This window comes from Brassica rapa, chromosome A07 (genome assembly GCF_000309985.2).
Source record: "Brassica rapa cultivar Chiifu-401-42 chromosome A07, CAAS_Brap_v3.01, whole genome shotgun sequence".
NCBI classification, from domain to species: domain Eukaryota; kingdom Viridiplantae; phylum Streptophyta; class Magnoliopsida; order Brassicales; family Brassicaceae; genus Brassica; species Brassica rapa.
Window position 1 is genome coordinate 14,747,667 of NC_024801.2, and position 25,029 is coordinate 14,772,695.

Sequence of the window (25,029 nt, forward strand, 5' to 3'; positions counted from 1 at the left end):
CAGCTGCCTCCGCAAGAGCATAGAACGTGAGCTCGGAACCACCACTTACCGCTGCCGTCATTCCACCGCCGCTAGTATCCACCGCTTGTTGCTCCAGCGTCTGCACTTGCTTCTTTAGAAACTTCACATAATGAATAGCTTCGTCGAGCATCGAAGCTGTATCCATCTTGGTCCCACCAGGAACAAGACGTTGCAAAATCCGAATCCTCTCGCTTATCCTCTCCCTTCGGTGACGAGCAGCAACACTCTGTGGATCTTTAGAGATCCTGACGTTCCTCCTCCTAGGTGGCTTTACGGCCTCGGGGTCGATATGTATCGGTTGCATCACGGCAATTCGATAAATCATCTCTCGCATCGCTTCCATGTTCGTGCTATTGGTGTTGCTACTATTGCTTCTTTTGTGGTGCAAAACGGAAGAGTAAATTGTGTTGGGAGAGAGAGAAGAAGGGTTAGTGAGTAATCCGGGTTCGGGGTCATTGAGTCAGAATGGTTGTGGTTTGAGTTGAACAGAAAAGGGTAAGTGTTGTTGTTGTTGTGGTCGATGAGAGAGGGATTTGTGTTACAAAATTCAGGAAGCTTCTCTATTTGTTGCATCATCATGTTCATTATGTCAGAGTCCATAGAGAAGTTGTTGAAATCGGTATGGAGAGAAACCGAGAAAAGCTTACAAAAATGAAAATTTGGGTTTTTTTTTTTAGATAATTGGTATGTGTGAGAAATGGCAATGGTACTACTGCCCAATCAGAACTCAAGTAATATTTCAAGAAGTGGAAGGACTTATATAGCAACTTGTGGCCCATCCCCTTCTTTAACTTATACAACATATTTATAAATCTAAGGAAATTTTTCATTTTTAACTCTGTTTATACATGTATATGATGTACATATTAAATTAAATATTCAAATTTGTCTTCTTATCTTAGTGCAAATTCCAAATTCCACCATGCATTCAAACGAACTTACTGATGTGAAGAAGGGTTTTATAAACCTACGAACACGGTCAGGATCCTAATTAACCACAGAGAAAAAAATCAATATTATTGCTTCAACCATTGTTTCTTTTTGCATACCGTGTTATGTACATAAGAGGAGTACGCATGTAACAACTAGCAAGGCAACGAATATATTAATATGGTGGGTTTGATTCCTTATCGTTAAACTTGATCATCTAAATAATACTATAGTTCCCGTATATTTTATAAAATAAATCATTATGCATTTATGCACAACAAGCTATCAGGTCAAAATATAGTTTTCGGTTGGTAAGAGTCTATGGAAAAGCGTGAGTACCTCAGTACATGTAGGAGTTACTATAAGTAGGTAATTATCGTGTAACTTGTCTTGCATGGACCAAAAAGGAAAAGGCAAAGAAAGTAATACTAGTAACTTTTTTTTTTTTGGAACACAAGTGATACTAGTAACTAATAGAAGATCGTTACATTTTTTAGCCGTCGATCCTCGCCACATGATTGACTATAAGATCTTAGATCTCAGATTGACCGTCAGGATCCTGTTTTCTCATACACGTGTTCTACATCCACTGGCTTTGGTTACGTGACAAATTAATTAAACAAGGTGCATGAACCACTCCCACCACCACCAGCATAACCAACGGGAATTCCATTCTCGACCATTATCAATTTATCATTATACATTTACATCATTCTCCCTTTTTTTCTCTATATTTGTGTGTTTGTGAAAGAGTCATTGATTCTTATGATCATCCACTGGTTTCGATGTATTAAGTAGTAACAATAACATGTTCTATGATTCAAGAAAAATGATAGCTAGTAAAAAAAAACAATACTAGAGAGAGTCTTATCATTTATTATCATTTCGTTATACAATACCCTCACATCCACAAGGTATGTGTCAGAATCCAGGGAGCAATATTTTATTTTTGTAAAGTTTGCTGGTAAAATTAATACATTCATACTTGCAAAGAAAAGGGTTGATGATTAATCGGAGCGCAATTGACATCGATCTTTAGCGTATGGCACGCTTCTCAAAGCTGATCAGAGAACGACTTAAATTATTATTTTTATTTTATTTTATCCTTTCTTTCTCTTAAGAAACGCATATTGGATGCTTTTGTTGGTTACCGCCAGTAAGTTTTTCCTTCTCGCATGCTTTTCAATTATTTTATATCAAAATTGTCAACCTTTTGTTTCTGTTTTTCTTTAGCAAATTGTTTCTTTAACCAAATAATTCCATTTATGATAAAATCGAAAATAAAGAATCATCATCTGGTGCAACTGACAAGCCGATATCATTCCCAGCAACGAGGGAAGATAAATAAATCAAAACTTCGAAAACCGCAATATTAGCAATTTTAGAGTATTTCCAACTCATTGGTATTTTTACTTTTATAATATTCCCCATATTTCAAAATACACTATGTTTTATGAAAGAACACAACTATTACGAAACTCATTTTTAATCTTAAAAAATCATTAAAATATAAATTAAAAATTATTCAACTAATCATATAAACTACAATATGATTGATTACACAGTTTTTGATAAAATTAAAAAGTATATTGAAATATAAAACATCATATATATTGAAACTTCAAAAACTCTCTAAAACATTATCTATTTTGAAACAGATGAAGTAGCATTTAAAGGTGAAACTACTCTAATTCATCTCTATTTCTTAACATTCTTCTATTTTTTGTTATATATTTAAAAATTGCTATTTTACAGAAATAGATTAGAGCATATTTCACTTCTATTATAGAGTTCTTCTATTTTAGATGTGGAAATAGCAAAATACATTTGAGATAATCTTTTATTTTTCATATATGTTTTCTCTTCTAGAAGATCCATAATTTTTGATCAACTGTATAAAAACATGATTAATGAGAGATTCTTAAGGTGGAGATTTTAGCAGAATATAAAAACCGTCACTAAGAACCTCTCATTAATCATGCTCTAAGTAGGAGTGAAATTATAAGTGGATTAAATTAGTTGTTGCAGTATTTAAATTCCTCTCTGTAATTAATTAGTAATATCGATGGAATAATACACTACAAGAACAGTAGCCAGAAACAGAATCTTAACTGATTTAAGTAGTAGTCTTACCTTAAAAATACAGAAGTCCAAAAAGTCAGCACAAGCTCTCGCTGTTCTTTCAAGTTCTGTCTCGCTTTATTTGTACACAATCACATTTAAGACTAGTTTTGTTTTTATTTATTTAATTAAACTGTCTTTTTTTGTTGGATGGTTCCTTCTTCCCCATGATTAGATAAAAAACAAGCAAGCAAAGCCAGTGCTTCGACCTTGGTTTTACCCTATTGCGTTGACACCAAAGCATGCAAAATCATACGCAACGACGACTTTGACTGCTTCCACTCTCACAATCAATAAATCAATTCATCCCTTATTCACCTTACCTACACCATTACAATAAATACTCACCCTTGTGAAACTAACATCACTTTTCGTTACATTAACATATACTAACGTTCGTAATCAGCAAGATATGAGTAAACTTCCGTTATTTTCAACTTTTACCAATTATTTGTAACCATCATCACGAATTGCGTCATCTGATTTATCCATCCAGCCGTTTAATACACAAAAAATAATATCGTTACTATCCAATAGACGTTCATTAAAATTATTACATAGGAATTTTTTTTTGATATTTACGAGGAGTTTTCTGGTCCCCACTTCGCAGATCCAGACTAGCCACGTGGCAGGCTTAGAGCCTTTGGCGACCGCTTTGGATCAGGCTATGTGTTGGTCTCCTCGGGTCGAAGAATCCATGTGAAAGCCTCGGTGGCTAGTACGAGTCGAACTCGAGACTGTACTTGCAGCCGCAAGCCGTATACCACTAGACTAAGTTATCCTGGTTTACATAGAGAATTTTAACTATCTTTATTTCAGAGTTTTGGGACTTTATCATGACCTTGATCTGTTATTGTTCCCTTTTTCTCTCGAAAGATCTATGAAGAATCTATGTGACAGCACAGTGTCAACAAAGGAGGACTATTAAAACTTATGAAGGACCACAGACATATACATGTTTAAAGGTATGAATATAATTGGTTAACCTCTGAATGGTAGTGGCCAAGCTGTCTCTCAGTCTCAGTCCAATGTATGTTGATATGAATCGTAATTCTGATCCAACTGGTAATCCAAGCAGTGTAAGTCATCAAAGTAGTTGACCCGTCATATGAAAGCGTAAAAAAACAAATGCAGATTCGTATCGCACATTTGTAGTAATTCAAGTTTAGTAGAGCATACCAGTTTCTTAATCGTCAAAGTTAAACAAATTGAACCCGTTCGGTTGTTATTACTTAGCTGATTAGTTATAAATCAAATTATTCAATAGCGAACTGATTATAAGAAAAACATAGCTCAATGGTTGGTATTTAAAATGACAATGAAATAACCTTTTGAACAAATCTCATATGAAAAATGCAGAAACTAATGAACATTTCGGATATTCAACGGTTCCAAGTGCGTCATTGTTTTATTATACTGAAACACATATCCATTAAAAACAGTTATTTTGCACACTGCATAATTAATTCTAGAGTGGACGCTAAGTATGTAACAATAACAAGTTTTTATATCCAAAACAAATATCATATTTTATTTTGTTTATTATTATATAGTGTAAGATATACCAAAAATGAGATAGGTTGCCTCACAAGGCAAGGTAGCAAATACAGTGGTGTTCATGTACCAATCATCATTCATGCTCCTTGATTCACTAACAACCTACTTTACATCAATAATTAAATTCAATCTACATTATTTTCACACAACATAGTTGACAAATTAACTTCATAATAGTTACATTGTTTTTTTGGTTATCTATAAAGAGAAAGATCGTCCCACGTGAGATATCCCACAAAGTTCCCAACATGACCACAGATAGTCTCTGATCATTACAATATCCTTGAGATTAGATTTACATAGACATTTTCTATGGTTTCTTGGGCAAGTGCTCTGTATTCTTCTGACACATTTCTATCGTCTTACTTTTTTTCTTTTGTTTTCTCTTTAAAATATTTAAAATCTTGAGATCTTTTTTTGTTTCTTGTTTTATTAATTATTCTATTGCTTTTCTTCTTCTTTTCTCTTTTTTTTTTTTTGATCAACCTTCTTCTTTTCTCTATAACTCTCTTTTTGAGATAATTTCTCATGTTCTCAGTGACAGGATAAAGTTCACGCACCCTTCTTTGTTATATTATTGGTGTTATGCAATATATATACACTATTCTATACCATACCTAATACATGGAAACTTAAAGGTGATAGACAGTGACAGAATATATAGGTGGGTTGATAAAAATATAGAAGACATAAGTTTGATAGGAATGTCCTTAAATGAAAGTATTGATGCTTTGCACAAAAAAAAAAGAAAGTATTGATGCTACAAGCAAATAGGTGGCTTAAAAAATGTCATGAATTTCTGAAAATTTGCATATTTTCCTTTTTGATTGTGTATGTAACATAATTAGGGAATGTCCAATGGATTGATCAACTGAACATACACCTTCAATTTACTTAAAATGTAGTTTAAACTTTCACCATCATATTATAAATACAATGATTATCATTTATTTATCACTAACTAGATTTTAATCCGCGCAGTGGCGTGATTATTTATATTTATGTTTTGAAATTAAATTTTATAATTTGATGATATTTTATAAATTCGGTTTGTATCCAGATTATATTTTTTTGGTTTTTGGTTTGGTTTCGGTTTGATTTTGTGTTTTGTTTTTTGGTTTAAGAAATATAGTATTAGTTTGGTTATTTACGAATTTGGATTTGGAAAAAAAAATTGGTTTGGTTTGGTTTAAGTATATTGGTTGCCATATAAAATTGTATGGTGTATCTATATTATTAAAATGAAATTACTTCTAATAATTTAAGTATATATATTATTAAAACATAATCACTCTTAACTATTACATTAAGATATGGTCCGCGTTGAAACGTAGATCATGTTTTATTTTTATTTTTATTTTAAAATCAACAAAAAAAAATATTTATTCGTCTAATCTACTAAATAAAATGTTTGTTATTTGAAACTTGCTGTAATATATATGATTTGTTGAGAACCAATTTTATTTGTTTGTTTATATTAAAAATTATTAGTTACATTATATAACTATACTTTGTTATGTTAAAAAAAAATAATTACTGTTTAGGAATAAAGTACAAAATTAATGTATGAAATGGCTATGACACAAGTGTATAGTTATGCAACATCACAAATTTAATACAATTATCATAACCCTTACTAATAATTTTAAAAAGTATATGTTATACAAATATGATTACAAAAAAAACACAAATATAATTACAAAGAAAAACACAAATATAAAAATTAAATTTTTAAAAGAAAATATAAAACAAAAAGTATACTCTTCCTTTGAAACGATAAAGCAGTAAAAAACGGGTTCAAAAGTTGTGATTTTAATTTGTATTTGTACTATTGATATATGGTGTTTTATACATCTTGTATATGTGCTTTTCAATTGGTTTTCAAGTCTTTATCGAGTCTTTCTAGTCCTTTTCGAGTCATTACAGGTCTAGAGTTGCATTGGATGGGAGATGGACCAGCTGGAACAAAAGAGGCAGCAAACAGTGCAATTTGGTGGTTTTCACGCAGAACAGTCTTGATGACTGTTCCGGATAGCGGAGCAACCCGAGTGATTGTTCCGAATGAGTGTTCCAGCGGCAGAGATTTTTAAGGAAACTACAATCATTACGGGATTTGCCCTAATTATCCCTATTTTCTCTCCCAGCCGCCTGTGGCTTTGATATATCATATTTTCTGTTTCTCTTTATCATTCTACGCCACTCTAGACAGAAGAAAACCATTGGAGACTTTTGTGCTTTTGGATTGTAAAGGGAGAAGGCTCCATCTCTTTCACCATAGAGAAGATTATCCTGAACCCTCTTTCTATCTCTTTTATTTACATGAAGTCTTATTCAGAATTGATCTCTGTGTTTTCTCTGTTCATGGCTGAGTAGTCAACTTGCTTAGTCTAGGGTGTTCGGGTGTTAGATCCGTGAGTTAAACATAGATAAGTGAAACCATTGATTGTCTTCATTCATAACTGTTCTTAATGCTTGCATTAATCTGGCCGCTTAATGTTAGATCGATCCTAGGTTTAACCTGTTCATTAACCGTGTAATAGGTTGCTAGATCTGTTATGAATGAGCCTAGCATCCCTAATCAGCGAAAGTAGATATTAGGGTGTTTGGTGAACCTATCGGACTTGATCTCTATTGCTTGCTGTCGCATCTTGATCCAAACGAGAGTTTAGGTATCAAGATCGATCAGCATAGGGGGCAGTTCCACGACAGTGGGCTGTTCTACTTGAGTGATCCGAGTTCTAGACTTGCTCTTAATTAAACTTGAATAATTGTTTGGCTCACACTTGTTTAATACCCGGACCAAACCACCCTAGGCTAGCATTTTAATCATCTGAAATCTTTAATTAATCTTTTTACTTGCTTGTTACGAAATCAACTTTAAAACCCCCATATTGTTTTAGCTTGATATTGATCCCATAAAGATAAAGTATAATAGTTGGTCTCTGTGGATTCGATTCTAAAGTGCTACATCGACATACCATTCGATTGTGGTAGTGTGCACATTAGGTTATTTGGTGTGCGTATACACGTAATATCAACTATCCCAGTAAATATTTTTCATAAAGATATCTAAAAGTGAAATAAACTATATTAATATTTTCAATAGTTGAGAAAATAACACATTCTTTTTAAAAAGTTATTCATTTTGAGATTTTGTAAATGAATCGAACAAAATTATAAATATTATTTTTTATAATTTTAAATAACAATGTGAAAACTATAACTGAAAATGGTACAAGAAGCTTACAAAAAAAAATGGTACAAGAAAAAAAAAGAGAAACTGTTGTGAGATTTCAGACATCGTTTGAGAATCTAATGGAGTGGTCATAAAAGGACTTTGCGGCTAGACAGTGGATAGCTGGATTTGATGGACCGACCGTATATCAAAATATCAAAATCTCCCGTTCGAATTTATTTAATGGGCTTGGGTTTAGTTTAAATGGATCTTTTGCTCGGCTCATTAATATGTTCAGTATATATATATTGCCTTAATTAAAAAACAATAGTTCAACAATTTTAAACAAAATAATTAATTGAGATATTAGTGTCTTGATGTAAAAGTCAGTAATAAAGATTTTTATTTTCGTCGACATGACACAATTGAATTTATGAAGGGTTTATTATTCAAGATAAGAATTGAAAGACGTCAAAACCAAAATATTAGTGGCTCAAAATTTGCGAAAAACATATATGTCATTATTATTTTATAAAAAAGATTTTATTAGATGAATATAACGTCACGTGCAAATAATAAGATATTATCATTTTTTTTTCTTTTTTATTTTAATTTTCAAAATGTTTATTAAGATGAATATCTAATGGCGGAGAGGAAAGAGGTGCCCACATTAGAAGCGATATTTGTAGAGGATGAAGTGTGAAGCGGTGGTGATGCCACCTGTCTTCTCCTTCTCCATCATTTGCCTTTCTTCTCCTCCTTCAAATCATTTCCTTCCTCTCTCTCGTCTCCACTCAGAGGCACATCACACATTAAACTTCGTTTGCGAGCATCTCGAATCGAGATGGGTTGTTCAACTCCCTTCTGCTACTCAATCAACCCATCTCCATCAAAGCTCGATTTCACCAAAACCCACGCGTTCAGCCCCGTCGCCAAACAGTTCTATCTCGACTTACCGTCGTTCGCCGGCAAATCGGGAGGGGGATTATCGGGGTTAAGAAAGCGTCGAGCTTTGGTCGGAGTAAAGGCGGCGACTTTGTTGGCGGAGGAGGAGAAGCGGGAGACAGTAACCGAGAGTAAGAAGAAACCGAGGGTTCTCGTGGCCGGAGGCGGAATCGGAGGTTTAGTGTTCGCTCTCGCGGCGAAGAAGAAAGGGTTCGATGTGTTGGTGTTCGAGAAAGACTTAAGCGCCATAAGAGGAGAAGGACAGTACAGAGGTCCGATTCAGATTCAGAGCAACGCCTTGGCTGCTCTGGAAGCTATCGATATCGGTGTTGCTGAAGAAGTCATGGAGGCGGGATGTATCACCGGTGATCGGATTAACGGCCTCGTCGACGGTGTCTCTGGCACTTGGTGAGTTTTGTCTTAAGTTGAGTACTTTGTTTGTTGTGTATTAGATTGTGATGATAATGGTTCGTTGGGGACAGGTATGTCAAGTTTGATACTTTCACTCCTGCGGCGTCGCGTGGACTCCCTGTGACTCGGGTGATTAGCAGAATGACTCTGCAGCAGATCTTGGCACGTGCGGTTGGAGAAGAAATTATTAGAAACGAGAGTAATGTTGTTGATTTTGAAGACTCTGGAGATAAGGTGGTGACTGAGTTCATATCTAACGTTGATTTGCCAAAATGGTTTTCTAATTAAGCTGTATGGTTTTGTTTGTTTGTTGTTTAGGTAACGGTGGTGCTTGAGAATGGACAACGTTATGACGGTGATCTACTTGTGGGTGCTGATGGCATATGGTCTAAAGTATGTGTTTTTAAGTGAATTGAGTTTAAGTGTCTAGGATAAAACTTGAAAGATTCTGTCTTATTGTTTTTGTTTATAGGTGAGAAACAACCTGTTTGGTCGGAGTGAAGCTACTTATTCAGGCTACACTTGTTACACTGGTATTGCAGATTTTGTACCAGCTGATATCGAGTCTGTTGGGTATGTTTGCCGTCATATGAATATTCTCATGCATCTATGAATTAATTTTTTGCTGATATTGGACCTGTTTTGTCTCTTGAAAAGCTACCGAGTTTTCTTGGGACACAAGCAATACTTTGTTTCTTCGGATGTTGGTGGTGGGAAAATGCAATGGTATGCGTTCCATGAGGAAGCAGCTGGTGGTGTTGATGCTCCCAATGGTAAAGTTTCTTTGGACTGTTTGTTTTGTTTCTAAGGTTTGCATTTAGTGTCAAATCAAATCACATAAGCTTTCTCTTTTTCCTTTTTGATTTTTTTTTTTTTTGCAGGTATGAAGAAAAGATTGTTTGATATATTTGAAGGTTGGTGCGACAATGTGCTGGATTTATTGCAAGCCACTGAGGAGGAAGCGATTCTGAGAAGAGATATATATGATAGAAGTCCTAGTTTCACTTGGGGTAAAGGGCGTGTTACGCTTCTCGGTGATTCTATTCATGCAATGCAGCCAAATATGGGTCAAGGTGGATGCATGGCCATTGAGGTATGAATCAATTCAACGATTGACTTGATTTTAAAAAAAAATTGTGGTTTGAGTGGTGGATGTTACAATGATTATTGCAGGATAGTTTTCAACTAGGATTGGAGCTTGAACAAGCATGGAAACAGAGTGTTGAAACTAATACACCTGTTGATGTTGTTTCCTCTTTGAGAAGGTAAAAGTAGATATAATTTTTTTTAGTTTGGGAGTCTAATAAGTACTTAAACATAGGCATGAATTGGTTTTAGATACGAGGAATCTAGAAGACTCAGAGTGGCTATTATCCATGGAATGGCGAGAATGGCTGCAATAATGGCTTCCACTTACAAAGCATACTTGGGTGTTGGGCTTGGTCCTCTCTCTGTGAGTATTCTTATAGTTTTTCAATGATAAGAATGCATAAAAGTATCGTTTTTGTTGGGCTCATATCTTTCTTTTGCAGTTCTTGACCAAGTTTAGAGTACCGCATCCCGGAAGAGTAGGTGGGAGATTCTTCATTGACATTGCTATGCCTTTGATGCTTAACTGGGTCCTTGGTGGTAACAGGTTAGGATCTTTCTCCTTTAGAAAGGGTTCCGTTAAGTAAAACCAACTCATTTTAACATTTTTTTGCAGTGAGAAACTCGAAGGAAGGCCACCTAGTTGCAGACTCACTGACAAAGTATGTTTCTTTCCTTTTCTCTTTTCACTTTGAACAAACCCATTTAGTGAATAATATCAAAGTGTAACTCTTTTGTTTAAAGGCTGATGACCGCCTTCGTGAGTGGTTTGAGGATGACGAAGCTCTTGAACGTACTATTAACGGAGAGTATGTACCCCACATGTTTCTTCGCCTACCAAAATTCACCTCTACTCTCTCTCTTAACTGCTTGGTCTGAGTTTGTATATATTTTGTCAGGTGGTATCTCATTCCACATGGCAACGAGTGTAGCGTTTCGGAAACATTACGTCTAACCAAAGATGAGGAACAGCCTTGCATTGTTGGGTATGAAATAAAATGTCCTCATCAGTGTCCTGAAGATAAACTAAGTGTAAAGTTCTTAACTTATGAAACTCTTTATGATTACAGAAGTGAACCAGACCAAGATTTTCCTGGAACGCACATTGTGATCCCTTCCCCTCAGGTATGTTATATAGAAACTTCGTATCTAATAGTTTACCTGAGTAGCTTCAGAGACTAGTAGTCAAGGAAGGAACATAAAGTTTCTGTCAAAATATTTGGTATAGGTATCGAAGATGCATGCGCGTGTGATCTACAAAGATGGAGCTTTCTTCGTGATGGATCTTCGAAGCGAACACGGGACCTATCTCACCGAGTAAGCCAATAGAGCTTTGCTTATCCTTATCTCTCGAGTCTTGTGAAATTATCTGATCCAATGTTTGAATTTTTTTTGAAATATTGTTTTTAATTACCAGTAACGAAGGAGGAAAGTACAGAGTGACACCAAACTTCCCGGCCCGGTTTAGACCTTCCGACATCATCGAGTTTGGTTCGGACAAGAAGGTGAGACACGTTACCAAATCTTGGTTTAAGTTTACACCGGACATTTACGGGTTTTGGTTCTGAAATTCCGGTTTTGATTTCTTATCAGGCGGCGTTTAGGGTCAAGGTGATCAGGACAACTCCCAAATTGACGAGAAGGGATGAGAAGAGTGACGGTAAATTGCTTCAGGCTGCTTGATACTTAAGTAAACCGACGGTGAATTTATATATTTTATAAGTTTGGCAGATAATTTGTGTAGTAATTTTCACAGCAAACAAAAAAAATGTATTCCTTGCATAGCAATGTATATACTCTTAAACAAAGGATAATTATACAGAACGTTCTCGCTTCATTTACTTGTCAAACTATTAAACTTTTGTTACTTGCTAATGATTATTTGAGTTAATGAAAGTTTAACGATTGTTACATAATTAATCTTCCTTTCTTTCAAATGAATAGATTGACTTGTTGCTCAAAAAAAGATCGACTTGAGAAGCAAAAGAAAAAAGAAGAGGAAAAGTTATTTTGGTGATTGGAACAGTTATAATTCATGTGGATAATAAATGTAGAACAAGTAATAAGAAGAGCAAGATTGTAACATGTGAAACAATAATTTTTACTGACATGTTTTGGTGTTTGAGGTAAGGTACCATCTTCATTAATATTCAGTGTTCACGGTTCAAATCCACTGTTTATATCCATCGAACAAGCCCTTCAATGAAAATGCACGGTTGATATCTCTTGGCTCATCAAGGCTGCGACACCGTCCATCCGATCTTACCTTGTAGTTGTAAATAATCAACAGCTGTGATTTCATGCATATTCTCTAAGATGGAATGGGACCCCTTCGTAATTTGTAGTATTATTATTCATGTGGTTTTTGCATGAGTTCTTTTACTCTTTTATGACTTTTGCTGTTTACAATTATTTGCATTGTTCTTTTTGAGCTTCTCTCGTGAAGAACTCAGACGGATGGGGGAAGCCACGATGGGCGGTGGGATTCCCACGTGATCGGAAGAACAACATTAATGGCGTACGTAGAGTATGTGTGCGTATGTATATATACTAAATAAAGATTTTGTGTAAACATGGTATACAATTTTTTTTGTCCCTGATATATATATCGCATTTTGATTGGAGAACGTATCTACTGATTTATTAAGTCTACGCGGCGGTTAGTACGTAACTAAACGGAGAGCTTTGTAGTATTATTGAATAGCATAACGGGTTTGTTGTATAGTGTATACAATACAACTCTAGAGTATAATACAGAAGCAGTTAGCTAGGGATGTTAATGATTGCTTAACATAATAATTGAAGTTGTTACCAACGACATTGCTTTTCTCTGTTACATACGTAGAATTATATACCATACTACAAGTGCATTTGATCTCGAAGGTATATCCAGCTATAGACTGTCCGATTCAACTCATCTAGCTGAGTAAGTATCTGGATTATTAAGCGTTTGGTCACGTACATACCTTTATAATTTTGGCTTAACTCGTTTAGTTTCTCAAATAATTGTTCATGTCACCTGACAAACACAAAATCCAACAACTTTGTTGACCCGACTTTACAATCTGCTAGTCGAAATACTTTTTTTTGCTTAACGAGTTAATTGTAGAAGTTTAAAGCACTTGAGGTTATTTACATGATAATTAATAGTGTCTATTCAACATGTGTATAATCATTTAATAGTACTTCCACGTAACTCGATATTATATGTAAACAAGGTTAAGGTAAAGAAAATATAACTATGCGTTCAGACGGCGCCGTCCTTGCCGTAGTTTGTGGTTTGTTTGGAACAGTCCTCACACATGCGTTTTTTTACGTGAATTTCATTAACTTAATAATGAGGCATAGAGATACAATGGACTTCGACTGATCTAATCCTATTGAATCTAAGTCGCTAAGTCGACAAGACAAAGCAGTAGAGCCATAGTAAGCCACAAAAAAAAAGTAAAAAGACTCACTAAGACTAAGAAGGCTCAGTCACAACCATGAGGCTGCGAGAAATCTTAGCTAGTTTAACAGATCCTAAAACAACCATTTAGCTAACAGGAGACCAGAGAGAAGATCTTGAAATCAGCACCTGCATCAAGATTACTCGGGTCAATAGAGAATCGCAACCGGAAACAGTCCAAGGGGCCACAAACTATCCCGAAGGCGACATCAAAAGAAGGACAGGCGAAGCAGGATTGGCAAGCCCTGGTCCGGCCATCACAAGCAAATGAAGTCTTCACACATGCGTTGGTGTCCATAATAAATAAACGACCCTTAAGAATTAAGATGCATATGCATGCTGATTTATCGGTACGTAATTACTATCCATATTTCATATTTTTGTTATTATATATCATCATCACTATTAGAATATTACTAGTTTAATTCCATGATTAAAATTTATTAGAAAAAAATAAATTATAGTGTTCTAAACATCATGAAATACTTTTGTTTTAGTGTTATTAGAAACACATGCATGAACAAGTTTCACAACCGGGAAACCCATTCACCAAGTTTTTCAACTCGTTCTATAAGCTCAGGCGATAATTTCTTCACCGGCTTTCTTTCTTTCTCCCGTCGATATTCAAAACCAAGAGCATCCGATACTTCTTCGGAGCTCCACCCAGTTTTACGGAGCAACTCCGATAACCTACCCACTTTCAAAAGAAGCACATCAAGAACCGTTTGATTGTCCAAAACTACCACTTCACTCTCAAAGAAACCAGATGCCGACACGTGGATCATATCGTCGATATCGGATTCCTCCCACCCGCCTCCTCTCAAAACCGAACCGATCCGGTTTACGTACTGGTTCACCCATTTTGGAGTTTCCTTTCTTGGAAGGTCCGGCGATGTAGAGTGAGATGACCATGACGATGAGGTGGAGCCAGAGTTTCTCCGGCAGCGATCCACCGCCGCTTCGCTCCAGAACTCCACCCATCTCGAAGTACTCGACCCGATAACCCGACCCGAATCTAAGCTCCTCGTAGAGAAGTTCGTGGATGATCCAGAAGACATCTGCTTGGTTAGAGTTTTGTGGCTGCGAAAAGCAGACTCACGCTGGAAAAACTCGGATAGATCCGACCCGCAGCAAAATATCCGAGTTTCGTCCACGAAGAAGACCGGGTTACCCGCCAAAGACGGGCTACAAGGAATGTAACAGTGGTCGAAAACGGGAATCAACAGAGGAGCTCTCTTCAAGGCGTTTCTCGCGACCCGTAAAGCTTTTTCCGGGTCGGGTGGTTTAAGGCCCCAAGATTTGCACCAGAGACTGTTCTTCGCGACTTGGAGCGATACAGCTGCGTTTGGTAGATCGATCATGGCACGGAGGTGGCGACGAGCTCCTGGAGAGCGCCAGTCTGGGAAGCCTGCGTCTACGGAGAGGCCGGAGGAGAGGATAACACGGAGGTCCGGTGGGAAGACGAAACCGAACTCGGCTTCGACTCGGGCGAACTCGGAGTCGGAGAGACCCGGTTGGATTTTGACGCCTGAGTTCTTTATAAGTGTGATTATTTCGTCGGGGAAGGTGGAGAATGGTAGGAGGCTGTTTCTGACCGTAGGAGTAGATGGAGCGGCGGCGCGGGCTGAGAGACGGCGGAGACCAGCTGCGTGAGCTTGAGTCAGACCGGTCGTTCTTTGGTCAACACCGATCATATTTCTCCAAGGAAGGTTGATGAGTTCGGATGATAATAATAAATACTTGGAGTAAGAGAGAGGGTGCCGATTGAATGAGAAGTCTCTGTATTTATAGTTCTATATTGATGTCTTTTCTAGTTGTACATTTCTTCATAAACAAGTAAAATAACCAAGAAACTCGAAACTGTCTTGACCTTTTAATTCATTCACATTCACCAAGATCCACAATTCACACTCTCTTCAGGCCCAGCCCAATTCTAACCGGCTTGGCGGCGACGGTCCATCATTTCCACACCATAGTGTAGTATCCTATCCTTGTTCAGATTTAAAATGTTTCTTTTTGTGCAAGAAAAGATAACGCTAACAAAAAAAAAAGAGAAAATAACAAATCTCCTTTTCATTTAGCTAACTTTCGCACCAATCGAAAATTTCGTACCCACAATTAAATTATACTCCCTCCCTCTGTATCATAATATATTACTAGATTTTGATCCACGCTTAGAAAGCGCGGATTTGTTTTTGAAATTAAATATTTTTTTAAATGAATTTCAATATAAAATAATGTATAGGTCTAGGTATATTTACATGGAACCGTGAACCGAACTATATCAAACAGAAAAAAACACAAAACCAAAATTGAAATTAATTTCATAAATAACCCGTCAGATATGATATCTCTGAAGCCGAAAATTGAAACCGAACGTAGAACCAAATGGGTACCTGAATTTTAAAATACAAATTATATACCAATAAATAATATTTATATTTAATTTCTAAATAACCATATATCTAAAAACTACTTTTTATAAACCAAATTACCCAAAATTGAGTTACCCTAATATTTTTATTCAAAATATCAGATATTTTTATTCGACATTACCCAACATTGAAATATCCAAAATATCAGATATTTTTTATTTTAAATTACCCAAATAATTTAATATTTAAATTGAAAATCCAAAATTATCCAATATGTTTTATCTACCATTATGAAATTAACCGAAAACCCAGAATTGAACTGAAACATAATTGGACCTGGATAAAATCCACAAATCCACCATTAACATTTGAATTGGTACTGGTTACCCCAGTAAAAACCCAATAAAACATGATAACACTTTTGTTTTAAAAAAAATGTTTAAAGTTTTCATGTATTTTATAATAATACAAAAAACTAAATAAACTATTTAATTTGTCCCGGTAAAATCCAGAAAACTCTGATAACACTTTTTATAAAATTGATAAACTTCTCCTGTATTTATAACAATAAATAAAATTAAATAACCTATTAGACATGTCAATTCGTGATTTGCAGGTAGATATTTTTGTTATTAATGTGATAGCTTTAATTTAGGGGCTAGTTATTCAAAGTTTTTTGGAATATTTAATGGATCTATTAACAGCTTCAAAATGATTTAAGTAAATCTGAAATTCTTATTTTGTATTACAAATGGTTTTTCTATTTTTATAATAATAAATTTCAAAATCATATTTACAACTAAACCGGTTAAAATTTCAAAATTGTATGTGTCACATTACACATATAATCCAGTTTAGTGGTGTTCTTCTCGATTACACTATTACACTTATTTGGCAGTGAATTTCTAATGTTAATAATTGTAAAATGGATAGTGGAAATTTTGGCACTTGATTTTACACTCTTGGTTGACATTTTTATATAGACCAAATTATGCAGAGATTGGTAATGTTGCCGAAAGATGAAACGTGTTTTATTGGTTAAATTGATTTGAGAGCTACAAATACAATTAATGGATAAATAAACTTTAATGGGCTTTTATTCCCTTTGGTTATATGCGGAAGACCATTAAAATTTTAAACATCTAACTTTTCCTTTATTTGGTAAGATAAGTCATTAGCATATTCTCCGTATATTTTCTATGGACATGTATTTGTTTTTTATTTTAAAATTTTAATGCTGGTCACATGTTATTATAATATACTAGATCGTTTTTCCGCGCTACGCGCGGATAATTACTTTTAAAAATTCATAACTAATTTCTTGTGTGAATATAAAATAATCCATATTTTCATATGTATTTTTGTGATATAGACTCGTTCTTGCATTTTTGTAATAATTTTTTAAATTAGTTTGCTAAAATACCAAAACTGAGTTTAGAATACAAAAACAACACAAATTATTATATTTTGAGCTACATATAAGGTGTAGTTCTAATTCATGTATAGAACTTGACTCTTATTTTTATTTTGAATTCCTTGATAATTTTAAAGATTTAGTTAAGTTTTTGAGAATTATGTTTGAACCTAATTTTATGCTTATGTTCAATTTATATGTGTATGTAAATTTGGTTTTATAAATGACATTTTTTGAAAATTTTCTTCTTATTAACAAATTGTGTCATTTTATAATTTCAATATAATTTTAAAGGTTATACCTATTTAACTTAGTATTTATTGTAAAAAAATGATTGATATCTTAAAAATACCTTAATATCTCAATGAATATTACTTAAACAGGTGTAATTATTAGGGATAAACATGAATTCAATTATATTTTAATTTGTGTGAAAAATGTCAAAATGAAAATTTAGTAAGATAGAAACATAGTATTTAATTTTATTCTATTTTTAAAGTTTTTTGTTTGACCAGTTTTCAACTGATTTTATTTTACAACACAACATTAGGTTCTCATGTTTTTAAACCAACCTATAGATTTTTATATTTGAAGAAAGTATTCATGACATATGCCATATTTTGCAAATACGTAGAGTTCATGGAATATTGGTAGTAGAAATTTTCAATTGATAAACATGAATAGAAGTAGATATATTTTGTGGTGTAGTAAGAAAACTCCAACAAATGGACGACTAAAAAGTTATTTTCTCCCTCTTGTCATGAGAATCAGTCTTTGGGGCTAGTAATGTTAATAAGATGTTTAAGATGTTGTAGGTGAAATTTCATTCTTGCTGCAATTGTTTTAAGTGAGTTTAAGCCGCAATAATTTATATAGATAGTGTCATGAAACTATTAAAATACTTTAGATTTGGTTTCAATGATCATTAAAGCTTATTAAACTTTTTCAATTTGGTTTGATGAAATTAAACCCTATAATTTCACACAACTTAAGTAAAATAAGACTTTGTTAACACAATCATATATGGATCACAAGATTAACAAAAGTCTTAAGACTCCAAAAATATTGGTAAAAAAATGTGTATGAATGAAAAACTAATATCAAAATCTCAATTAACCAAAAGCAAGGCCAAGACAAATCTCTTAATAAAAAACATTGAAAAAAGCTCAAGAAACCTCTGCATCTGTAAGTAAACTTTCTTCGCCTCAGTCTTAGATTTCTTGAGAAGACTGGAAGTTCTGAACTCAGCATTGTTTCTAATAAAACTCCACCAGAGAACGGTTAGAGGTATTGTGGCGAGGTGCCAAATAGAGTGAGCTTTCATACGGAGAGGGAAGTCATATATCTCTAAAACCATAGCTAAGCCACAACCACCCACAGTTTCCAATTAGAAGGATGTCTAGAAACAGCGGCCCATCTTGCCCATAGGAAAAGCTGAGCGACTCCCATGGCCACACACACAATCATGTTCCAACCTGTAAACATTGAACTCACAAAGAATACGGAGAACAAAAAATAGAATTGGTTTCAGAAAGGAGACAAAAAATTTATGTATATCATAGTCAAGTTTGTATAAGTTAATGTACATTATGTGTGAGGTGACAAAAGCTAGTACTGGAGGGGATACCATGACTCTTGCAGCCTCCACCCGCACATCAAAGGTTCTTAAGATGGATACGATGAGTGAGAATCCGAGAATGGCTATTGCAGATGAGTAGTCCAACGTCTTTGTGATGTCAACATCCCTGAGAACCATAGAGACGGATCACCAGAAGACTGTGGATGATAAAAGAAATGTGTAGATGATTACCGAGTGTGGAAAACTGCACTCCAGAACCAAGAGTTCATGCACAGGAAACCGTACAAACCGACGTATTGATAGTAACCCGTCTGGCTGTCTTATCGTTTTTGGGAGGCAACTTATAGTATAGTGAAGATGGAGAGCCACCCATGGAAATGCATCGCTAGGCTTAGCACAGAGAAAACAACAGAAGCAGGCTCATGACAATGACCATCGGCTCTTCTTATCATGGCTACCATGTCTGTTTCCTGAACAAATTCATTGATTATTGCAGTTCTCTAAACATAACATCTAAATGTTGTAGCTTCTCAATCTTACCAAGGTATTCTCCATTGAGCCAGACATGGAACGCGTGGCCAAGGCTAGCAACTCTAACAGTAGGCTTGTCTTCTTAATTCTTAAGGTCACTGTTATTTATCTTGAACCTATAATATAGAAAATTAATCAGATAAAATTCTTATGTTTCTTTTTGATGTTTTCTTTTTAAAATTCTGATCATAAAAAGAAATCCACTTGTACGCTTACTTTGTTGTGTACCATCCGTAGTCAGGCTCGTCTTTGGAACACCTTGACATCAAACTTTATACCGAGTCCCAAACATCTTTCATGTTCCTGAGTTCATGGAAGTTTGATTACAAAAAAAAAAAAGAAATACATAAAAAAAAACAATAGAGGAAGAATAGAGTGTTGTTCTCCTTCGAGTTGTCTCTTTAATTTGAAGTCTAGAACTCAATGCTAGCAATAGTCTAATATTCAATGCTAGTAGATCCATTAAACCCACATTGCGCAAAATGGATGTGTCGTGATGTGCCCTGCAAATGATAATATCTAAGTACTATAATATAACTAAAAACTAAAGTTTACTCTTTATAAAATGTTACAGGTTTATAAATCTAATTTCAAATCTTAATCTCAAAGCTTAAACTTAACTAAAAGCATTATTCCCCAAATCTCAAACGAATCAAAAATATATACATATGTTTGTCATGTATTATCAATATTTCACTTTAGTCTATCGGTAGAGTATCCTTTGAATAAGCGCTTGACCAGGGTTCGAATCCCGATTTCAACATGTTATTATTTTCAGCAAAATCTCCATTTTTTGCTTATAAAAAACAATTATAGTAGATAGATAAGTGTGTTTGGCACGTATTCGCAATGTCTCTCTTTGGCCTACCGGTAGAGTAGCCTTTGCATAAGCTATCCACCAGGGTTCGAATCCTGATTTCAACATAATCTTGTTTTCGGCATAACTTCATTTTTTTCTGCCTTTAGTTTTTTGAAATAATTCTATTTTGAAATACATATCTACATTCTAATAAGACAAAATATCCAAATTTTAAAACCAATTGACCAAGTCATCAACCGGTTAACCTGGTCTCACTTTAGTTTTTTTTGGAAATGTTTGCCTACATTTAAATTACAACATTAAGAATTACATTGTCTCATTTTTATTTATTTTTTAATGTGTTTGTCTATACTAAAATAATAGCATTAAAAATTATTATATTTTAAGACCTAAATAAAACTACACAGATCACAAATACGAATATAAATTAAATTATAAAACACTTATAGAAACCAAGGATATCATCCATTCAGTTTGGCAAAGACTCCTCATTTAAGAACACACTAGATTTTGACCCGCGCAGGCGCGCGGGTGTATATTTTGAAAAATATGTTGATATTTGTTTTTCATGTAATTATTAGGATTTGGAAAAATGAATCCGAGGAACATAACCGATACCGATCCAAAGATATAGTACCAAACCCAAACATAAATTGATTAAATATTCTAATTATTCAAAATTTTGTTATTTAGAGAACCGAATCTGATCCGAACCGAAGTATTTGGGTATCCGAATTTATCTAAAAATAGATTTATATACTTATATATATTAATTATTTTTAGATTTAACGTATATAAAACATCAAAAATGATACTTTTAAATTGGTTTAAATACTTGAAAATATATATAGATAGTCAAAAGTAAATATCTGAAATAGTTAAAGTATACTCAAATCACCAAAAATACTTAAAATAATTATTGATTTCGTATCCAAAATTTTAAATCAAGCCAATTGATATGTTAAGCTTAAGTATTATGACATATGTTATTCAAATTTATACGTAATATATTATTTTATTTATACATTTTGAGAAATTTAAAATATATAATGATTTAAGACTTTAAAAATAATTTAAATTAGTTATCCAAACCCAAACCAAACCCGCAAAGATCCAAATCGAACTCAAACCAAAATTTAGAAACATTCTAATAAGGCTGAAATTTTGACCCCGAAAACTCAAAATACAAACCGATCAGAACTAAACCCGTATGGGTATCCAAAAGCCATCCCTAGTCATTATTATATATCGTATTTTATCATCATATAATTAATCGTATTTTATATGTACCATCATATAAGTAATCATATAATTAATAGTATTTTATACATACCATCATATAAATAATTACATATATTATATTTTTAAAACTTAATATGAAATATGAAAACCATAATTTGAGTTGGTATTTCAAATTGGGCTTTGTATTATATTTTTCTTATATATATTGACAATATTTTTTTATAATGGTTATTGAAAAATAGTTTAGTAAAAATCTATTTTTGAATATATGTATATTTTTGAATCAATTTTTGATATAAATCAAATTTGAATTATTATTTTGATTTGAAATATGTATATAAAGTTTAAATTTTGTTTTATGGTTAGTTTAAAAAAAAATTTTAGGGAATTAGATTGACCCATTTTGGTATATTTTAAAAGTGGCCTAGATAACTTTCAATTTTTAAAAAAACATAAGCCCATTACTTTTTTTTCTTAATACTACTATCCTTGTTTTCAAACAAAAATTTTTTTTTTAAAAGACTGCAATCCATGTTTCCAAACACTCCAAATTTTTAAAAATCCTATTCAAGTCTCCAAACACTCCAATTTTGTACTTGAGTTTTAATAAGATAGATATGAAAACCATAATTTGAGTTGGTATTTCAAATTGGGCTTTGTATTATATTTTTCTTATATATATTGACAATATTTTTTTATAATGGTTATTGAAAAATAGTTTAGTAAAAATCTATTTTTGAATATATGTATATTTTTGAATCAATTTTTGATATAAATCAAATTTGAATTATTATTTTGATTTGAAATATGTATATAAAGTTTAAATTTTGTTTTATGGTTAGTTTAGAAAAAAAAATTTTAGGGAATTAGATTGACCCATTTTGGTATATTTTAAAAGTGGCCTAGATAACTTTCAATTTTTTAAAAAAACATAAGCCCATTACTTTTTTTTCTTAATACTACTATCCTTGTTTTCAAACAAAAATATTTTTTTTTAAAAGACTGCAATCCATGTTTCCAAACACTCCAAATTTTTAAAAATCCTATTCAAGTCTCCAAACACTCCAATTTTGTACTTGAGTTTTAATAAGATAGATATTTTTGAGTGATATATGAATGATTGTTTTTCAAATCCACAAATATTTAGATACTGAAAATAGACTTTATTAGCAAAAGCGTTATAACCAAGGTTGTTATAACATATCAAACCAAAATCCAGAAAAAGATGAAACAAAACATAGTCTTAATTTAAACGGAAGGAAGAAATAAGACATCATCAGCCACATTTGGCACGCTTAGCACCATCAGACTCAACACCATCAACACTCCTCTTTGCCGATTCATTTCCATGATCACCCCCCCCCCCCCTCCCGCCATCAGATTCGGTATCAACGTTCTCTACTGACTCGATCACAGGTTCTGGAACTTCATGAGGAAGCACCTTTGTCACAGTTAAAGTCTGGGATTTGCCATCCAAATTGTGAGTTGATACCTTCACAATGAACTTCCTGGTTTGACCAATGGTATCAATCATCGCCTGAGGCACTGGAACTATGTGATCCTCTCCCACATCCTCGTTGGCCTAACATATATATGTAGACATTGTTAGAAACCGTTATCAAAATGGTATTCGTAATCTTTTTGTAAAACTTATAAATATTCAGGTTTCCAATTACCTGATAGTATTTTTCAACTAACTCAGCAGCCTTCTTTCCAAACAACTCCTCACCAGCATCTCCAAGAACAACAAACACTGCTTGATCTTTCTGATCATAAACAGAGAGTTTGGACAGGTACCTGTAATAGAGAAACATTAATAAACGTTGTATTGGAAAAATACATATAACTATATGAAAATCACTTACTGCGCCACACCATCAATCTCATTCTTCCCACATTTCTTACACATTAAGGTAGTAGATCCTTTGGTCGCCTTGGTATGGCACACACCACAGCCTATATAGAACCACCCAGTACCATGCACAACATCATCAATAGTTGCTGTGCACTCAAACCAAGCAACCTGTATCACAAAACAAATTTAATGCGACCTCTAGCCAATACTAACAAACCAATAGAAATTGAGACAATAATACCTTAGCGTCTGACTGATTCATATAGAAAAAGATGTCTTCCAATGTCGCTACCTCAGGCTTGGTGACCACCTCTGCATTAACCCTGTTGGCAACATCTAAGTTCGAGTCCAGCCTAGTAAAAAAAGCATATCAGAAATTAATATACGTAATAAATGCTCTGATATTTCGAATCAAGTAACATAAACATTACCAACTGAGATACGCCCGGGTTTCTTGAACATCACCATCCAGAAAAACACGCGAAGACGCCATAGAAGATAAAGAGAGGACGCCTACAACAGAATATTCACATAAAAACTCCTAAGAGGTTGGTTTGAGTAATATGGTTCAATCAATTAAAAAACAACTCATCATATATCAATACTACGCACCACAAAACCAAAATATTGCCTATTAGAAACACCACGACAAAAATAACCAACAGTTCAAACAAAAATAAAAAAAAAGCCACTTTTACAAACCTCCAAACCGTTTCGGATTCAAAGTGGTTACTAAGATAACACGGGCAGTGCCTCCGGACGCCTTGAACTTCTCACAAAACTGTAAAGCAGGCTTGTCCCAGAGGTATAACTTCAGCACTGGTTCGCTGTGACAACACAAACAATTCATTAAGATAACCCATATATGTATGCCAAAGAGGTTAGAGGACAACTCACTCATGTGTTTGAACATGAAGCTCAACTCGGCGGGATGCAGCTATTTCTGCTTCATCAAGAAGAGGACAGTCACTAAGAACCTGCCCATTCACAAGTTACATAGTCTGCAAAGAAGACAACAAAAATTCCTAATATTTTTTATCTTATAAACCCAACAATAAAAACTAAATGTCTGAGTATGTATGGAAACACCTTCCTAAGGAACACTCTAAATCAAGTAAGACATCTATATGGATTGACGCTGGCGATGACTTACCATAGAGATCGCCCCTCTGGTCCGAAGCAGCTTCGAATTCTCTATAACCATGGATCCGGAATCGATCCTCAGGGAAGTTGATGGAACTGTCCTCGAGATCATAGAGGACAGAGTTCCATGAGAAACTAATGGTTACATCTAGATCAGCTACACGATAAATTTGCTTGCTCCTTGCTCCAAAAAACTTGTTGAGTGTGTAAGTACCACCGACCCTCATGTGACGCAAATAAGTCTCAATCCTTGCGTTAGGGATGAAACCCTGGATAACATTTGCCTGTTACAAAAGTTAAATAGAAAACATAAATAGTTAGAGAGACTATTCAAGATATCCTAAATCGAAACAACTCACGGACATATACTCAA

The 25,029-nt window shown here is 34.1% G+C and overlaps 5 protein-coding genes and 1 long non-coding RNA gene across 6 annotated transcripts in view; 1 reads left to right on the forward strand and 5 right to left on the reverse strand.

Moving 5' to 3' along the window:
- LOC103829544 overlaps positions 1–1,513 on the reverse strand; it is a 2,197-nt gene extending 684 nt beyond the window's left edge. The window contains 2 exon segments of the mRNA XM_033275989.1: positions 8–471; positions 474–1,513. Coding sequence (XP_033131880.1) covers positions 8–471; positions 474–621 — 612 coding nt within the window. The 5' untranslated portion in view covers positions 622–1,513.
- A 1,674-nt stretch (positions 1,514–3,187) lies between these two features.
- On the reverse strand, positions 3,188–6,644 carry LOC117126875. The gene is made up of 2 exons (XR_004449609.1): positions 5,116–6,644; positions 3,188–5,081 (listed from the first exon to the last, which is right to left on the reverse strand). It is a non-coding gene; the product is annotated as an uncharacterized LOC117126875 (long non-coding RNA).
- Positions 6,645–8,533: 1,889 nt separating this feature from the next.
- LOC117126611 (zeaxanthin epoxidase, chloroplastic) lies at positions 8,534–12,070 on the forward strand. Its single transcript, XM_033275094.1, has 16 exons — positions 8,534–9,157; positions 9,232–9,394; positions 9,479–9,553; positions 9,633–9,733; positions 9,818–9,933; positions 10,042–10,253; positions 10,334–10,425; positions 10,499–10,613; positions 10,693–10,796; positions 10,866–10,911; positions 10,994–11,058; positions 11,149–11,235; positions 11,320–11,374; positions 11,478–11,566; positions 11,667–11,754; positions 11,843–12,070. The coding sequence occupies exons 1-16, from the start codon at positions 8,649–8,651 to the stop codon at positions 11,930–11,932; spliced, it is 2,007 nt and encodes a 668-aa protein (XP_033130985.1). The 5' UTR covers positions 8,534–8,648; the 3' UTR covers positions 11,933–12,070.
- A 1,496-nt stretch (positions 12,071–13,566) lies between these two features.
- LOC103829546 lies at positions 13,567–16,309 on the reverse strand. Its single transcript, XM_009105214.3, has one exon. The coding sequence runs from the start codon at positions 15,389–15,391 to the stop codon at positions 14,225–14,227; it is 1,167 nt and encodes a 388-aa protein (XP_009103462.1). The 5' UTR covers positions 15,392–16,309; the 3' UTR covers positions 13,567–14,224.
- Positions 16,310–18,474: 2,165 nt separating this feature from the next.
- On the reverse strand, positions 18,475–20,917 carry LOC103829547 (post-GPI attachment to proteins factor 3-like). The gene is made up of 3 exons (XM_033275532.1): positions 19,297–20,917; positions 19,044–19,231; positions 18,475–18,961 (listed from the first exon to the last, which is right to left on the reverse strand). The coding sequence occupies exons 1-3, from the start codon at positions 19,332–19,334 to the stop codon at positions 18,846–18,848; spliced, it is 342 nt and encodes a 113-aa protein (XP_033131423.1). The 5' UTR covers positions 19,335–20,917; the 3' UTR covers positions 18,475–18,845.
- A 1,842-nt stretch (positions 20,918–22,759) lies between these two features.
- Positions 22,760–24,742, reverse strand: LOC103829879. Its single transcript, XM_009105565.3, has 3 exons — positions 23,524–24,742; positions 23,335–23,455; positions 22,760–23,240 (listed from the first exon to the last, which is right to left on the reverse strand). The coding sequence occupies exons 1-3, from the start codon at positions 23,565–23,567 to the stop codon at positions 22,935–22,937; spliced, it is 471 nt and encodes a 156-aa protein (XP_009103813.1). The 5' UTR covers positions 23,568–24,742; the 3' UTR covers positions 22,760–22,934.
- Between the last annotated feature and the right edge of the window lie 287 nt (positions 24,743–25,029).

Bases quoted from the DNA above. Each gene is read 5' to 3' on its own strand.
- LOC103829879 (XM_009105565.3), bottom strand. From the start codon at position 23,567: ATGTGTAAGAAATGTGGGAAGAATGAGATTGATGGTGTGGCGCA. The intron at 23,456-23,523 runs GTAAGTGATTTT...TCTCTATTACAG, and splicing joins GAGATTGATGGTGTGGCGCA to GTACCTGTCCAAACTCTCTG. The intron at 23,241-23,334 runs GTAATTGGAAAC...TATATATGTTAG, and splicing joins TAGTTGAAAAATACTATCAG to GCCAACGAGGATGTGGGAGA.
- LOC103829546 (XM_009105214.3), bottom strand. From the start codon at position 15,391: ATGATCGGTGTTGACCAAAGAACGACCGGTCTGACTCAAGCTCACGCA.
- LOC103829547 (XM_033275532.1), bottom strand. From the start codon at position 19,334: ATGAACTCTTGGTTCTGGAGTGCAGTTTTCCACACTCG. The intron at 19,232-19,296 runs GTAATCATCTAC...TATGGTTCTCAG, and splicing joins AGTGCAGTTTTCCACACTCG to GGATGTTGACATCACAAAGA. The intron at 18,962-19,043 runs ATATACATAAAT...CAATGTTTACAG, and splicing joins CTTATACAAACTTGACTATG to GTTGGAACATGATTGTGTGT.
- LOC117126611 (XM_033275094.1), top strand. From the start codon at position 8,649: ATGGGTTGTTCAACTCCCTTCTGCTACTCAATCAACCCATCTCCATCA. The intron at 10,797-10,865 runs GTTAGGATCTTT...ATTTTTTTGCAG, and splicing joins TGGGTCCTTGGTGGTAACAG to TGAGAAACTCGAAGGAAGGC. The intron at 11,236-11,319 runs GTATGAAATAAA...TTATGATTACAG, and splicing joins GAACAGCCTTGCATTGTTGG to AAGTGAACCAGACCAAGATT.